At 44.0% G+C, this 17,068-nt stretch overlaps 2 protein-coding genes across 4 annotated transcripts in view; one reads left to right on the plus strand and one right to left on the minus strand.

Moving 5' to 3' along the window:
* LOC107209655 (neural-cadherin-like) overlaps positions 1-11,906 on the minus strand; it is a 70,612-nt gene extending 58,706 nt beyond the window's left edge. The window contains exons 1-2 of one of the 3 annotated variants that reach the window (XM_033517096.1): positions 11,504-11,906; positions 7,601-7,666 (exon numbers count right to left, since the gene is read on the minus strand). Coding sequence is in view for 1 of the 3 variants with exons in the window: in XM_033517098.1 (XP_033372989.1) it covers positions 281-1,292 (1,012 nt within the window). In the remaining 2 variants the exon portion in view is untranslated. Of the gene's footprint in view, positions 1-280; positions 1,293-7,600; positions 7,667-11,503 lie in introns of those variants that run through there. The other 2 variants (XM_033517097.1, XM_033517098.1) reach the window with 2 other exon arrangements.
* A 109-nt stretch (positions 11,907-12,015) lies between these two features.
* Positions 12,016-16,925, plus strand: PDCD5 (programmed cell death 5). The gene is made up of 6 exons (XM_015639831.2): positions 12,016-12,105; positions 13,565-13,605; positions 14,753-14,814; positions 15,248-15,339; positions 15,573-15,644; positions 15,971-16,925. The coding sequence occupies exons 1-6, from the start codon at positions 12,040-12,042 to the stop codon at positions 16,016-16,018; spliced, it is 381 nt and encodes a 126-aa protein (XP_015495317.1). The 5' UTR covers positions 12,016-12,039; the 3' UTR covers positions 16,019-16,925.
* The last annotated feature ends 143 nt before the right edge of the window (positions 16,926-17,068 follow it).

Here is a 17,068-nt window from a genome sequence, read left to right on the forward strand (position 1 = left end):
GAAACACTTAAATTCTGCTAAACACCTTACTGTTCCAAGCATTTTTACACAGCTGTACAGTACACTTTTCCTAAGCTACACAGCGCCTCTTCTCACTTCTACCGTTTTTAATAGTAATAATTCACAGATTTAAAAGCCTAAAAGTACATTCCACAACACTGCGTATGACACCTGATGCTAAACTACCGTCAGGACTTGCTGTCACCTGGAGACAAACTGTCCTCCGACTCCCTGATGGGACAAGACCTCTACTTCGTCTAAGACTTTGCCCAACACTCACCTCGGCGCTCCTGGACGCGGACGACGAGTTCCCAGGCGGCCACCGCCTCCCTGTCCAGGGCCGCGCTCAGCGTCACCTCCCCGCTCTCTCGCCCCACGCTCACCGGCGACTCCTGGACGGGCGGCGACAGCAGCTCGAACCAGGCGGAGGCGAAGCGGGCGGGGGCCAGGGCGGCCAGGCGGGTGCCCGGGCGGGCGTCCTCGGGCAGGGCCAGCGCCAGGGGTGCGGCGGGCGGCAGCGCGGCCCGGCGGCGGCGGCGGAGCGGCGGCGGCGGGAGGCGCTTGGGCTGTGGCAGCACCTCCAGCTCCAGGGGCTCGCTGAGCAGCGCGGGCCGGCCGCGGTCCCGCGCGTAGAGGCGCAGCGGGATGGGAGCGCGCAGGTGGAGCAGGGAGCTCACCAGCACCACGCGCCCGCTGCGCGGCACCACGAAGAAGTGCGCGCTGCGCGGGAGGGCGAAGTAGCGCAACTCCGCGTTGGCGCCCGCGTCCGCGTCCTCGGCCCGCGCCTGCCACACCTCGGACTTGAGCGCCAGCGTCTCCTCCACGCGGAGCTGCGCGGAGCCGGGGCCCACGAAGCGCGGCGCGTTGTCGTTGTCGTCCAGGACGCGCACGGTGAGCGCGGCCAGCTCGGCGGGCGCGGCGCCCTGGGGCGCGCAGCGCTTGCAGCACAGCCCCAGGCGGAGCGAGTAGAGCGCCCGCGCCTCGCGGTCCAGCGGGCGGCGGGTGCGCAGCCACACGCGGGCCGTGCGCGCGTCCAGCGACACCTGGAAGTGCGAGTGTCCCTCGCCCAGCAGCTGCAGGTGCCAGCGGCGCCCCTGCACCTTGGCGCACCAGGGCTCGGGCCCCAGCCGCGTCAGGGGGATGCTGAGCCCGCGCACCCGCGTGCCCGCCGGCCGGTTCTCCTCGACGTGCCCGTCGAACGAGGGTGTCCTGCGCGGGGCGGCGCGGGCGGCGGCCAGAGCCCAGCACAGCAGCAGGCAGCCGGCGGCACGCCGCGCTCCGCGGGGACCCATGCCGGCTGCGAACGGCGGCGGGTGCGCGGCTCTGGCCGGCCCGGCCCTGCCCGGCGCTCCCCGCAGTGGGCGGGCGGGGAGGGGCCGGGGCACGCGGGGCCGCTCCCGCCCCGCCCTGCCTTCCCCCGCTCCGAGAGAGCGCCGAGCGACCCGTCCCGTGCGCCTGCTTTAGGATGTCCCCGCTGGGCGAGCTGCCCAAATGATCCCGCTGATGTAACCATCTACCGCTCGCTTTACCTCCTCCAGCCCGCCGCCTTCCCCAGCAGCAGAGTTCTTCCTCCCCGCGCCGCGGGCATCGGTGCACAGGTGATGTCCTGCAGTCTGTCACTTCAAACAGGCTCTCCCTGCACTCCGGTGTGCCCCGAAAACATTTAATTGTTGATTTCTAGACAGCTACCTAGTCTAAAACGCCAGTTTTGATCTCGGCTTGTACTTGAGCGCTGCCACTGACCTAAAGTCACATCTTTGATCACAATTAATCGAATGCCTTATACCTCCCGATTTGTGACGGTAAAAAAGTTCTTGATGAAATGTAGCTTGACTAAAGAATATTTCTGGTGATAACCAGAGAGAAATATAAACCAACATTTATTTGCCCGTCTGGATTTTTGGAGTAAAACTAAAAACCCAAAAAAACTAAATTTCGCCATGTTATGACTACATAAATCAGAAATGTTGTAGAAAAAGTTACTAGATTATGTAATTCCTCTTCAAAACAGATCAGTGCTTTCAAGAATCAAGTCAAACGCAATATAAAATGGGAATTGGCTGTGTTTATGTAGTACATGGATCATTGAAGATTAAGAATCATTCTGAAATTAAAGAACAGCAAAATAATAAATGATACTCCATATTGGTCACATTACTCAAATTTCATGAGACTGAATAATGTTTACATTTCCTATAATACAGTGCATTCCCTTATGTGTGCCACCCAAAACTGTGAAAAAGTTCACAGATACAAAATTTCTGTAAGCCTTTTAGAGAAACTGGTCGCCTTTTTGGGGAATTGGAAGTCTAGGATCAAGCAGGAAGCCTATGGGAGACTCAAAATGAAAAATCAAAGTGCTCACCAATGGGGAGTGACCTCTGTTTCATCCATTTCATTCAGCAATTAAGTAAATGCAAATCATCAGCTTTACACATTAATATATTCTCTCCATTTGCACCTCACATTGAAATGTCTCTATGAAAGCACTCTCATATATGGGATGTTATCTTCAGTGCTTTTGTGGGGAGCTCTTTTTTGGCCTTAAAATAGAATATTTGTGAGGTCTGTGGATGTGTTTGGAGCAAAGGGCAATAAGTAATGGAATGGGATGGGAAGATTCCATACAAAGATTTACATGGCTTCAAGATAAAAGGATTTTCTTCCCAGAGTTTACTAACCTCTAGGTTAGGATACTTGTGGTAAGGAATCATACAATTAGCATTTGATCAAATTTTGATCAAACCATTTTGTGAGAGCATTTCAGTGAGTTCTGTTTCCCACATCCACTAGGATTTCCCTCTGTAAAAACATACCAGGAACAGTACTGTATTTTGCAAGGTCTTTCACTTCTGCATCTGAAGTTCAACAGATGAGTAATTTAAACACACATGTTGTTTTAACAGAATAAAGATGAGCCTCATCCATTTTTTCAAATGCAGAACTCAACCTCTGTTATCCTAATCAGTATGTAGACAGGAAACTGAGAGATTGCACAAGGTTTTTTAGAAAAAATTGGAGACCTTATACCATTGTTTATTAACAAAAATAAAAGGATGTTGTTTTATAATTCACTGCCCTCTGGTAATAATAGAGAAATACTTGAGACTCTAATCCTATTACCCATTCTTCAAATCAGTGGGAACTGGTGTCCTGGATATTCAGAATTCTACATAGTCAGAATCCTTCTGACTTCAATCCATCTCCAGAAAACCTGACCCCAGTGGCTTTACAGTACAAGCTCCTCAGGTCTTCTACTTCACAAATTTGTTGTGATCTAGAATATAATAAACTTTACACATAATTTGCTTCCTTTTCCTGACTGTTGAATAGCACTCTCTGAGGTCCCGTCAGGGTTCTCTGAATGTTCCAGACCATTCTCCCATTTACAAAAGCTTTTATTTCTGTTACCTCTGAATTTGGATTTCTCAAGATGCACCAGTTTTTGCATTAAAGCAAGAATTCATTTTTTTTGGTCCTGCCTTGAATTACATGTGTGCATCTTTTATTACAGTAACTTCAGTTTCCCTCTTTTCTCTCTGTAAAATCCAGGATTTACAACTGTCAGGATACACCTACATATCTGAAATCTGCCCAGGCTCACAGGCTGCACCGATTCTTGCAAGCCTGGAGCTCAAGTGAGCATCATTTCAAGAGATGTCACATGAGCACAGAAATCTCCTGGTCACAGGCAGCATCAGGCTAAACCAGCCTGCTGGTTACTGAGGTTCACCTACGTGACCAGGTGATGGCAAGGCCTAGACAAAATCATAATATCTGCCAATGTTATGAATTCATGTTTGGAAATTGATGAATTGCAACAGTCTGTAACTTAGTGATTTACATATAGACATAATTTTTTACAGAAACATCATGACCAACATTTGATGCTGAATTTGCAGTTTTTACAAATTAGAATTCCTCTGAAATGTGAGCAGGAAACATTCTGAGGAAAATCTTGCCTTAACCTTATGGGACTGCAGCACCAATATGGAGGCAGGAGAGAAGAACAAGACATTCTTCCTGGTTTACATATACCTTGTAGCTGAAGAGCAGGATGGCTTAGGGAAAAGTGGGACAATCAACTTTGCTTTTGATCAAAAGGCAAATATGCCTGAAGCAGTGAGTGCTCTTGACTGCCACATACCCAATAGCTGGCTTTCCAGAAGAAAGGGGCTGGAAGTCCCCTAAGATCTTTTACTATAAATAACTGTAAATATATAATCATAACGGAATTAATTGACCCCTCTGGAGCAAGATGTTGTACGTCACCAGGTGCACCTGACAGACATTCCTCTCAAGCACAGGTTTAAACCTTCAGGAAGGGCTCTGCTCTGCTGCATATCCAGACAAAGGAAGCTCTTCCTACACTATTTACTCCCCACTCAGGATTCCCCAAGTATCTTGGCAAGCAGCTCTGCAGGAGCCAGCCCAGAGTGACACAACAGCCCCCGTGCGATTTGAGATGGTTTGTACATTGTCACTTTTTATAACAACACTTGTAGCTCCATTTTCTCAAATGCAAGTACAAGTGATAATCCTTTCCTGTATAATTTTGCAAATTAAACCTAAATTATTCAGAAGTACAGCTGCTGTTGTCTAATCCTCGCTAGTTCTTTATGCAGCTTTCTCTCTATAAGTCACAATTTTTTTCTTGGAATCTAGCACTGAAATGAGTGCAAGAAACACCTTCTGTCATGCTAAAATCAGAACTCTTCCTCCAAAAGGCAAAAGCTAGTGACATTTTCAGTATCTTTCAGTATTTTATAACAATTACTTTCCAGTTTATTTCAACCAGCTGGAAGACCCTTTCTGCTGTTAAGCATGGTGTGCTATATACAAGTCCAAGAAGGTTGGAGCAAATGTTTTAATTACAATAATGTACCTAAATGGACATACCTACGCAGCCAGAAACATCTCCTACATGACTTATAATCAAAATCAATCAGCTATACAGCCATATCAAAAAGGGAAACTTGAGTTGTGTTGAAATCAGACAATTCCATCACAATCAATTGTCACTGAATCACACTCAAAAGGTATACTCTGTTTTCCCTGGCTGGTGCCTGACTGCTTACCAATAGAAATACATTATTAATAATGTCACTAAGCAGTTTGAAAACCTTTATAGAAAAAAATTTCTTAAGCCACTAAGTATTCACATGAGGAAGTTTTTTTGACTTGTGACTGACACAAAAAAGGTAATTTAACATTCTTATTAAATAATGATTTTTGCATGACTTTATCCTACTCTCTAAACACTCATTTTTCTCAAAACTATCTCCCATGCCATACTGCCTAAATAAAATGTCTGTGAGAAGCAGACTGCTGTTTTCACATTCAATACATAAAATACAGTGAATACATATGCCCAGTACTAAATCTTAGTAAACCCAGTTCCACTTTTTTTTCCATTATTTGTATACATGTAATAAACATAAAGAACCCATCCATTCTTGCTTGTCTTTCCTATTCACAAGCATAATTCTCCATAACTTCAGTATCTTTTGTTTTGGTCATCATGTTTCTCTGTGTGTGAAACCCAGACTATTTTTACCTCAGCAGAATTGATTAGAAGAACAAATTGCATTGTCAGAATGTGCAGATTTGCCAGAGAAAATGTATGTGATTCCATTCTGCCAGCTTCCAGCAGAAGCCAGGCAGGCTTCTGGTGAGCTGCCCAGCGTCTGGCCTAAAAGGCTGCTGAGAAACCTGGTCTTCCAAATTCCCCAGTTCTGGGAAGGACATCACTGGACTGCAGCCCTGTATGGCTTGGGATGTGAAGGCTTCCAGGGTCTGGAGCTGACAACTGCTACAAGATCAGGGAGCCCACATCTGCCAAGGGCAGTAGCTCTGAAATCCACAGATGGACTGACCTAGATCCAGTGTCCAGTGCAACACTCCCCCATAGAGACTTGCTGGGCTTGAGAGGGGTTTGCTCCCAGGTAGAAGGAAGCAAACTTTGAAGTATCACTCATCAGCACATTTAACAGAAAGGTACTTACAAGAAATTTCTATCAACAATTGTTTAAAAATAACATTTGTTTAAATAACTCCAAACTGTGTGGCAGTACCATTCACTGGTGTCTGGTTCATTTGAGGTATCTTATACTGTACATCACAATTAGCAAGGATGTCATTCAGAACAGTTATTATAAGAAATATTCTGGTTTACTCAGTGATGAAAAATAATATGCTACCAACAAGGGCAGAAACCACCTTTAAAATAATTATCTCATCTTCATCTTTGAAAATTAAAGATTGACAGTGATATAAACCCTAAACTAGTATTTTGATTTATTTACCTTACATTTTGTGCTCCTACATGATAAAAATACTCAAGCATATTAATGCTGGAAATTTGGAAACCAAAGCTCATGGCTGCTATACAGGGAATACAGAGAAAATATTGTTTGTACAGCCAAGGAATCAGTGAGGAACAGTGCCTCTGTGAAGGATTAATCTTTCATGTGATATGGAAGTGTGGTGAGACAAGCTGAAGGCAGTCAGTCTACCTCTTGTTTAATTCTGTTGGAAACAGCTGCAGGTAAAGCCCTGCTCAGGCAGCAGATCCCCTGCTTTCCTCATAATACAGTTAGGATATTCACTTTTGTCCTGCTCCACTCCCCTCTTCTAGAACAGCTCACAGGGGTGTGGAACAGCCAAATCTCTGTGGGGTCAGCTCAGGCCTTCTCAGCACACCTTGACCCAGGCAAAGGCAAATGACAGAAATAAAACATGAGCAAGCACTACTTTTCATCCCAGTCTCACTTTTCCTCTCCCAGCTCCAGTCTTTCAATCACCATCTCTAGCTTTCTGTGAGATCTGCACTCCGTTTATTCCTCTGTCTCTCTTTTCATCTCAGTGAAAGAGCAGCCAAAAAGGGAATCAGACAGTGAGATAAAGTGGGTAACTTCAATATTTTTAATGTGTGTCTTTTATTTCATGGGCTCTTAAATAAATAATTAGAACCAATAGTGTTCCAGACCATCTAAAGTAGACATTTTTCCATAGGCTACAGCAAAATTTAATCATTGCAATGCAATAAATACTTAACAATGAAAAATACCCCAAACCAAACAACTAGTGCATCTCATACCTGTGTCATTTCCAAAAATAAGTAAAAAACCAACACTAGTTCATGTCTATTACTAAAGCAAGTACATACTCACTACCAGGAGAGAACTGTGGGCTTAATGCATCTCTTTTTCACACAGCAGTATTTTTTAATAGATGCTTCAAATGCTTCAAATTTAGGAAGTTCAAAGAACATGAAAGGGTTTATTTCAGGTTGATTTTTTTTAAAGCAAAAGTAATTCTGGTGGACAAGGGTAAACTTCCACATCATATGTAGCAACAGTTATAAAACTCCTAAATGGACACTTCTATAAAAGTGAGAGTACCTAATTTTATTAAACAAAACAACTGGCAACTGCAACAGCTTTCCCTTTAACTTAGAGGGATATTTCTGAATTGCCTACTCCCTGTAATTCATAGTTCAGATTTTTTTTGGGAGCTGGGGAACATATTTCAGAACAATGTTCAGCTGCAAGGAGAGCTAAGGAAGAAGGACAATCTTGATCTTACAGGCAGTGCTTACCTTGCTCAGCAACGGCTCTAAACTGTCAATACAGTTGTCCCACTCAAGTTAATTCCTACTCTGAACCTGAAATATGGGAAAAAAGTCTTTAAGAAGGGGCAGTAAAACAATACAGTCAACATTCCTCATGAATCAAACCAACATATATGTGACTAAGTGCTCAATCTTGGTGAAATTCAACAATATCGTAAATATTATCAGAGGAAAATATCACAATTCCAAAAGAAAAACAGGAATTGAATTAAGCCACAGTCCACCCTCACTTCATATATATGCTGATAATGCAGAGTTCCTGTTTTATTTGCTTTGCTGTGCTCCAGATCATTACACACAGCTGCTTCCCATGAGCACAAGTACAATACCCAGAAGGAGAATGAACAACCTGAAGCACAAGATTTAAGCCAAAAAACTCAAAGGCTTTCATGCTCTACTTCTTGATAACGAAAAAAAAAAAAAAAATTAACACAGATGTTTTAAAAAATGAAGGCATAAGAGCACATATATAGTAATAAAAATCCCATTAATGGCTTCAGCCAGGTTAAAATAACTGTGGACACCTGTGTAGCAGAGCAAATCCAAGAGTGATGGCAATTCTAAAATAGGAAATATGCATATATATATATATATGTATGTGTAGTCATTTCAGTGGATTGAAAATTACACATGAACTCAAGTAGATTACAGGTTGGACTTAAACCCCAATTCAGTTCCTACTGACATCTGTAAGAACTTTCACAGCTTCTGTATCCCACTTTAAATATAGAAATATATATATAGCATAAGGAAACACCTGAATGTGCTCCTCACATCTGATGGCACTGTATGGATTATGTTCATACAAAACATTTGCTATTTAGTCTTTGAAATTAAATGTAATTAAAAATTTTCTCAACAAAATTGTAAAGAGTAACCTTTTTCTTTTCTCACTCCTATCTTTTACAATCTGAGATCTCATCACACATGGACATCATTCTATTTCCAAATCTATTCTACTGTATTTTGCTATTATTGCATACAAATCTTTGCAAAGCCATGATCCAGCCTGGGCACAATGTTTCTCATGAGACATATATCTATTTATTAGTGCCCACTGCTGAGACACCATTCAGAGTGTTGCATTGCAAATAATCCTTGTCTACATTGGTGTGTTTGTTTATGAGACAACAAAAATTGAAGGGGAAATCTTCCATGGCTTCAGTAAGCTTTGGAACAGGCACAATGTTATTGTATAATTACTAATTAGATGCATAAAATTCACTGTTAATTACTGAAGATTGTCATTTCCACTCTTGCTGTAAATTTTTATTAATTTCTTTCTCATCAAACATAATTCAGCTTTATTTTTTATTTTTTTTAATATTACTTTTCTTAAAGTATCTCCAGCTTCTGTAAGGTGGAAAAATCTTGCAACGCTTATTTTGAAGGCATGCAATGTTTGCCAATTTTTTATAGCAATGTTTCTGTGATTAATTTTTATTAAAATTTTAATTTAGGCCAGAGATCACTAAGCAAGGATTTCATCAAGCAGGGATTTCCAGTGTATCTTCCAAGCAGAAGTGCTAAACACAGAGTTCACAGTGTTGTCACAACCATCAGTATTTTGCTTTATTTACAATTGCTTGAGGAATGAGATGCTTTGATCATGAGTTTTTTCATGCATTCTGTTATTACTCTAATATGGTGTCATTCCGAGGATGATTAGCAGGTCAATGTGAGCATTACTTAAAGAAAGACACCATTTATAGTGATTAAAACCTTGGGGGAAAAAATCAGCAGCTTTTCTTGAGCCCTCTAGTGTTTAAAATTGAGTCTCAAAGGGCTTGTGAAGGATATTGAAAGTGATCTCCTGGAGATTTTTACATATCTCAAGTAGTCCTGATAACACTGCTGAATTCCTAATGTACACATTGTGCATTATTATTTTCAAATCAACTCATACTGAGAATTTTTGACAGCTGACATTCCTAAAGAATACAGAGTATAAGTTTAAAAAATAGGGGGGAAAAGTATTTTTAAAGCATTAATTTTCTGTTTGCCATCCTTCATCAACATAAATGATACACAGAAATGTGTGGATATATCAAAACTGTCTAGAACTTTCAGGAATCCACTATTTCTGCATCACAGCTAAAGGTTCTGAGCACTATAAACAACTCAATTGATTTGGAAAAACCTTGGGGTCCATCCTTTCTTTAACAGCTTAACAGTTTGCAGAGGAAATGATCTATACCTGGGAGCAGCTGAAAAAGAAACCAGGCAGCTGACGAGCCAAAAATTATGTATAGCCTAAAGAGCACTGTTGCCTCCGGATTTCTTTGAAAACCAAACTCTCCCTTTTTTCTTCCTGAGTTTGTATCCTAATTGACAATAACTACGACACCTCCTCAAAACACTGAAACTCATCAACTGCCAGCTCCCTACTAATAAACTCATCCAGAACAACTTATTAAGACATAACCTTTAAGTGTGTGAGCAAACAATATGCAGTGAAACCCGCAACACAAATATCTATAAAGCGAGATGAAGTATTAGGATTATTGCAGCTTTCTCTGAGCGAAGCCAAGCATATGGTGGTATAATGGAGCATGAATTTACAGCAGCAGAGATGTACGATATAGATTAAAGGTTCATCTGGTAGAACATACTGCGCGGCAGAAAAAAAAAAATATTTTTTTTGTTTTGTTTTCTGGTTTAACGATGAGCACCGAATACTCTTGTGTAGAACGAGGGCTCCCTCTGCTGCCCATGGGGAAGGACAAACCAAAAACCAAATCGTGCCTTCTGAGCCGCTAAAAACGTGATCCCGAAATAACCCTGATTTTCAATCGGTCTGAACGTGCTTCTCAGAACGGATACGAGGTTTTCAGGCAGGACAGATAGCAAAGATCCAAAGAAAATTAACTTCACTCGGCTAATTTTGTCTGCATTTGCTGCCAGAGTTGTTAAAGGAACAAGCATATGACACATTTTGTTACTTTTTAAAACTAGACCAGAAATATTTGTGATACCTCTTTATTAGCCCTGCTTTAAGGGAATTGTGGCTTATTCATCCTGGTAGAGCAGTTTTTGTGGTTGTCTCTTCGGTTACATCAAATTTTAAAGTACGAGTGGAAAACCTACAGTCTTTAATAACTGTGACTGACCAACAATAAAAGCTGAAATCTGAGGTGTGAAAAGTTACTTTTTTAACGTGATGGAAGCTATTAAATGAGTATGTCAGTAATTCCTGCATTGTTATTTTGACGCTATCAGAGTGTCTGTATCCAGCCTTTGTCAACCTTTTGGGGGAGTTTGGGGTTTTTGGGCTTTTTTTTTTTTTTTTTTTGTCTCTGATTGTCTGATTCCAGAGACAGGGCCGTGGCTGAAGGTCGGGATGCCTTTTGGTCCCACTGCGGACTGTGGGCCAAACTGGGGAGCAGCTGGGCTCAGCACAGGGAAGCACTTCTGCGGAGCCCCAGCCAAGCAGAGCTCGGGGCAGCGCCACTCCCTGCTGCTCCCGTGGGATGATCCACAGAATCGTGTGCCCACGGCTGCTTTTTAGAGGAAATCGGAGGGCCGTGGCAGACACCAAATCCAGGCCACCAGTCCGTGGAGACATTTGTAGCAGTCACTGGCACAAAGGGACGCCTCGGAGTTCCATCAGCCCGCCGTGCCCTCACTCACAGCGCACTCCGGGCTGTCCCGGCCCCGTGCCCTCACTCACAGCGAGCTCCGGGCTGTCCCGACCCGGTGCCCTCACACACAGCGCACTCCGGGCTGTCCCGACCCGGTGCCCTCACACACAGCGCACTCCGGGCTGTCCCGGCCCCGTGCCCTCACTCACAGCGCACTCCGGGCTGTCCCGGCCCGGTGCCCTCACTCACAGCGCGCTCCGGGCTGTCCCGGCCCCGTGCCCTCACTCACAGCGCACTCCGGGCTGGCTCCGTCCCGCTCCTCACGCCGGCAGCTCCCAAAACAGGAGCAGCTCAGGAAAGTCAAGGAGTTGCTGGAAGGGGTCCAGCAAAGACCACAAAGATGATGAGGAGTCTGGAGAATCTCTGTGATGAGGACGGACTGTGAGACGTGGGTCTGGAGAAGAGTGAGAGGGATCTCATAAATCCACACCACTATCTCCAGAGGATGGTGCCAGACTGTCCGGTGGTGCCCAGCGACAGGGCGAGAAGCAATAGCCGTAATCTAAAGCACACATTCTACATCAATATGAGGAAGAACTTCTATACACTGCGGGTGGCAGGGCTGCCAGGGAGGTGTGGAGTCCCCCTCTGCGGACAATCCCAAAGCCACCCGGATGCGTCCCTGTGTCCCCTGCCCCACTGACCCTACCCATATCGGGGTGGTCGTGCATCGGCGGTGGATTGGCCTGGCCTGGCGCGGGCGCGGCGGGGCGGGGGCAGCGCTCGGCGGTGGATTGGCAGCGCCTGGCGGGGGCGGCCTTAGCTATGGCGGACGAGGAGCTGGAGGCGCTGCGGCAGCGGCGACTGGGCGAGATCAGGGCCGAGCACGGGGTGAGGAAACGGGGGAATTCAGAGCCGAGCACAGGGTGAGGGAAGGGGGGGAGTCAGGGCCGAGCAAGGGGTGAGGGAAGGAGGGAATCAGGGCCGGGCGCGGGGTGAGGCAGCGCCCGATCGTCCGCCCAAAGCGCTTTCGGCGCCTCTCGGGGGGTGGAACGGAAGAGAACAGGCATGTGCGTGACCGAGGCCGGGGGAAAGCGGGAAGAGGCCCTGCCGTGCTCGGAGCTATGGCTGGAAACGGCACCGAGTGCAGCCCGGCCCCCGCCGCCACCTCGCTCCGCTCCTGCCTGGGAGGTCCGGCATACGAGCGTTCCCGCCCCCAACAACTCACTATTCCATGGATTACCTTCCTAGCCTTTCCAGCCATCTCAGTTTTCAGAGCTGAATCACAGAATTGTTAGGGCTGGAAGGAACTTCCCGGAAATCATCCAGTCCAAGCTCTCACCAGGGCAGTCACCCCGAGCAGGTGACACAGGAACGTGTCCAGGTGGGTTTGGAATGTGTCCAGAGATGGAGACTCCATGCCCTCCCTGGGCAGCTGCTCCAGTGCTCTGCCACCCTTCATAGGAAGAAGTTCTTCCTCGTGTTGAGGTGAAACTTGTGTTTTAGTTTATGGCCATTGCTCCTTGTCCTGTGCTGGGCACCACTGAAAAGAGTTGGACACAATCCTCTGACACAATCCATATGTGGATTTATATGAAGTGTCAATTTTGTTGTTCCTGTGAAGGATCTTCCCTATTTCCAGACAGCCCCTTTCCTGTCTGTGTGGTTTTACATCCTACTTTCACACTTTTAAATGTTACCTGTGAAATCTGAGGTATTGATTCCATATAAAGTTTAGGTTTCTTTCCTTTTTTGTTACTTGCTTCTGGACAGTCACCAGGAATAGTGATTTGGAAGTTTTCCCCCTTTTGTTTTTCATATGTATTAGCGTTTAATGCAGGAACCAACTCTTGTAGAATCCCCCTCATTAACTTTTCATTGGTTTCAGGAGTTAGACTTGATGATCTTTGTGGGTTCCTTCCAGCTCAGAATATTCATTCCATGATTCTGTGATTTCAGCTTCCCTGCTGAGAATATGTTATGTTTCATTTTACTTACCCTTGACTTACTCTAACGGATTTATAATGCTTTTGTCAGTTTTCTGGGCTTTGGGGAAGCCTGTTATCCTAGACCTAAGGGGGAGGCCTCCTCCTGCCCAAAGCCACAGGAATCTGTGGATAGACCAGGAGCAGCACTCACACCACTGCTGACATGACTGCGTTGTGAGGAAAGCAGAGGGTAGCACATTTATTTGCTAGGGCAGCAGATTCCCATTTCCAGGATCTCATCCATGGGCAGGCGGATTTAGCAGGCAGGTTTATCTTCCATTGATGCTGCTGGAATATTTTAACTTTATGTCCTGTGTGGAATGATTCTGGATTGTGATATTTGCTCTGATCACCTTCTTCAGGATCCTTCTGCTGATCCGTCGCAACAGGAAGCAAAACAGAGGTATAAATGAGACTACTGAGTTTTGGTCTTGCATCTAATATTTTTTAACTGTTTATTCTGTTTTTTGTTGTTGCTTTTTTAGTATTTAGTATCTTTGGAATGCTGCTCCACATTTGTTTTGTTGCTGGGAAAACCACCAACAAAGGAATTGAAATGGATCAAAGTTCTGATGCAGGTGTGGCTCCCATGCCATGACCATACTGGCTGAACCCTGCTGGGGTGGGAGGGCAGGAATGGATGAGAAAGCAGCTCATTTTCACTTGGGACTTGTCTGAGTTCAGTAACCTCATGAGCTGTAGTGATACAGTTGGGTGCTCTGGGGAAGCATCATCACTCCCACTGTCACCTGCTTCTGGAAGGCAGAATCCTTGGCTCCTCAGGGTTGGTAAGACTTTCTGATCCAAGTCTTGAAGGCTGACAAGAAGTCCTCCCAAATTGGTGATTTTTGTCAGTGGTGAGTTTGGGTTGGGTTTGGTTGTTATTGCAGTGGGAAGAGTCTTTCCCAGGTGATTAGATTTTTCTGGGATAGCTATTCCAGTTAAAAATCTGAAGCAAAAAGATTTTTGTCAAAGCTCAGTGTGGGAACAGCGTTCAGGATTTGTGCTAAGGGGAAAGTTATAAACAAGTGTTTGAAGAGCTGACTTTGCACGGTCCAAGTTCATATTAACTAAAGTTTCATAAACTAAAGCTCCAGTTTTGCAGTTACTTAAATATTGTAATTGCATCCAGACTTAGTGAAAAGTACTAAACACATAAATGAGCTATGGTTTGGTTTTGGAATTGCATGGACAGTTCCTTGTGCCTGCTTTACCCTGCACTGGCTTGGAATGAATTCCACATGGATAAATGCAGGATCTAAAGGGTAGCACAGCTTTTGTCTCTTAAAATGCAATGAGCAGTAAGAAAGTGTAAGTATGAAACTCCACCTTGATTTCTTGGAAGATGTTGCCAGCTGTGTAACTTCAGCGTACATAGAGTGCCCAGGACAGGAAGTGCTGTAAAAGAGATCATGTAAATGGAAGGTTTGAAGTGACCTCAAGAAGTCACTTCCATGAATCAAAAGTCTTACTGTTGTTTGCTGTTCTGTGCATGTTATTTTAGGTGTTTGAAATCCCACTTGTGATGTGTGGTTCACTTTTCCTTACAGGGAAGCAGAGATCAGAAATACTATTTTAGCTCAAGTTCTTGATCAAGCAGCTCGTGCAAGATGTGAGTATCCAAGTAACTTTCTAATAAAAAAAACTCATCTGACTTGTCAAAAGTGTGCGTTGTACAGAGGCCAGACTAGAAAAATACTGTTGTTGCTTAGAAGATAAAACTTGCAGCTCTTCAGTTGGCAGTGTCAGTGATTAGAAGGGAGAGGCTAATGGGTATCTGAATTATGTTGATGTTTTGGGTTTTATTTAATTTAGTAGAGGGAATTATACTGAGAGTCAAAGTTTTTTAATTAGGAGCAAATATTTTAAAGCAAGAAATATGACTGTCTTGTACCTGGCATAAATGAAAATTCCTTTTTCAATTTATTTCACAAGCCTGGCTTGAAGAAGATTTTTTCCTAGGGGCATTTCTTGCTTTTTTGTTACTAGTGAAGGTACTGGAGAATGTTTTAAACCCAAATGAACAGAGCCTGTTTTTGTTGCAGTAAGCAATTTAGCACTTGTGAAACCAGACAAAGCAAAAGCAGTAGAAAATTATCTTATACAGATGGCAAGATTTGGACAGCTAGCTGGAAAGGTGAGTATATTTCCTAATTCTTTCTCACATATATTTATTTTTAAACCAAATTCACTCTAAAAAAAAAAAAGATGTTTATAATAGATGCAAGTTAAATTTAGTGTAAATATCTGCTAAAGACTGTTCTATAATTCCATCAAGAACCTTTTGTAAGAAAGGGAATTGTGATTCAGCTGTTTGATACTAAGCATCTTTCAGAGTGTGTTTATCCACATTTTGTTTGACTTTCCTAGGTATCAGAACAAGGTTTGATAGAAATACTTGAAAAAGTGAGTCAGCAAACAGAAAAGAAAACAACAGTGAAGGTGAGTTTTCTTTCCTAGATGCAATGTTGTATAAAGGAGAGCAGCAGAATTGCATGTGTGGGAGCAGTTCAGGGTGGAGCTTAGTATTTGCACCTCTTCCCCTGCCCTGGAGGGTGCTGGAGTTCCATCAGAGCAGCCCTGCACATTTGCAGCTGCTGGGGCCAGTGTGGTGTGGGTCAGCCTGGCCTGGCTCTGTCCTGTCCCACCTGGGCTGGGTGTTCTGCCCAGACAGTGCCTTCATTGCCACGTGCATGGACTGGGAAAGGCTTGTGCCAGCCTGGATTTACCATGACCTTTCAATTTCTGCTTTGTGTATTTCATTTTAGTTCAACAGAAGGAAAGTATTGGATTCTGATGAAGAGGATGATTATTAATACTACTGTAAGGCTGCCAAAAATAGCCTGGAAGAATGCTGTTAGCAGGCAGAATGCAAGATCTGAAAATGTTTACGCTTCTTGACTTTTTTTTTATTATTATAAAAGGCCAACAAATAACTTGTAAAATAAATCTGAGAAGGGGGATTTTGTAACTTAAAGTTTTGTAGTATAAGAGGCCTGAGCAGTGTGGGGTTCCCCATGGCTTCATTAGCATGAATGTTTTGTTGCCCCTTCCTCACTGTAAGCTCTGCTTTCAGCCACTGCACACACTTAACTTGCTGTTACTGGAGATACCAGGCACAGGAGCAAAGTGAGAAACAGGGAACAGCCATTCAGAGTTTAAAGTCTGTCCAGGCTCTGGCACAGAAGTGTTAGAAAGATTCCCAGGGCCCCTGAAGGATCCCTGTCCAGCTGTCAAGTCCTTACTGGAAATTTGGAAATTTAAAAATGAAGGTATCCAAACAGTGTTTAGATCAGGGGATTCCTATCAGGCAGTCTGTGTAAAGAAACGTTACAGCAAACAGCTGAACTGTTCCCCTGTGAGTTCCTGGGCTCTCTCAAACAAAGCAAGTTAACTGTGTCTAACACAGCACTGTTCAGACACTTGGTATTGTGTATTCTTACAACTACCTCCACTTTTATCAAATGGCTGGAGTGTTTCTTACCTAGAAAGAAAAACCATTTTCCTAAACTCTGCAACTCCTGCATGCATAAAGTAAAACTGAACTTGTGCTGTACCTTTATTCAAGAATATGGTTATGGAAATCGGTAGGATAAATACTGTAATGTGCTGATAAAACTCTCCCACCACAACCCCCTTATCTGACATAATTTAATAGGATCGTGTACAATTTCAACTGCAGTGTTTTTTGGAACAGAATAAACTTGTTTCACGTGAGCACTATTTGGGTGTGTTTTTCATCTTGTCTGAATGTGGTTAAAAATATGAAACAGTTGTTAATTTTGTTTCATTTGGTTTACACTGTGCATTTTGCTCATCTGTTTTTGTAATTAGGATCCATTAGCTTTAGTGATACCCTGAGTGTA

This window comes from Parus major, chromosome 11 (genome assembly GCF_001522545.3).
Source record: "Parus major isolate Abel chromosome 11, Parus_major1.1, whole genome shotgun sequence".
Classification (NCBI taxonomy): Eukaryota; Metazoa; Chordata; class Aves; order Passeriformes; family Paridae; genus Parus; species Parus major.

Excerpts from the sequence above, each read along its gene's own strand:
- PDCD5 (XM_015639831.2), top strand. The coding sequence starts at position 12,040 with ATGGCGGACGAGGAGCTGGAGGCGCTGCGGCAGCGGCGACTGGGCGAG. Across the intron at positions 14,815-15,247 it reads TCAAGCAGCTCGTGCAAGAT|TAAGCAATTTAGCACTTGTG; the intron begins GTGAGTATCCAA and ends TTTTTGTTGCAG. Across the intron at positions 15,340-15,572 it reads TTGGACAGCTAGCTGGAAAG|GTATCAGAACAAGGTTTGAT; the intron begins GTGAGTATATTT and ends TGACTTTCCTAG.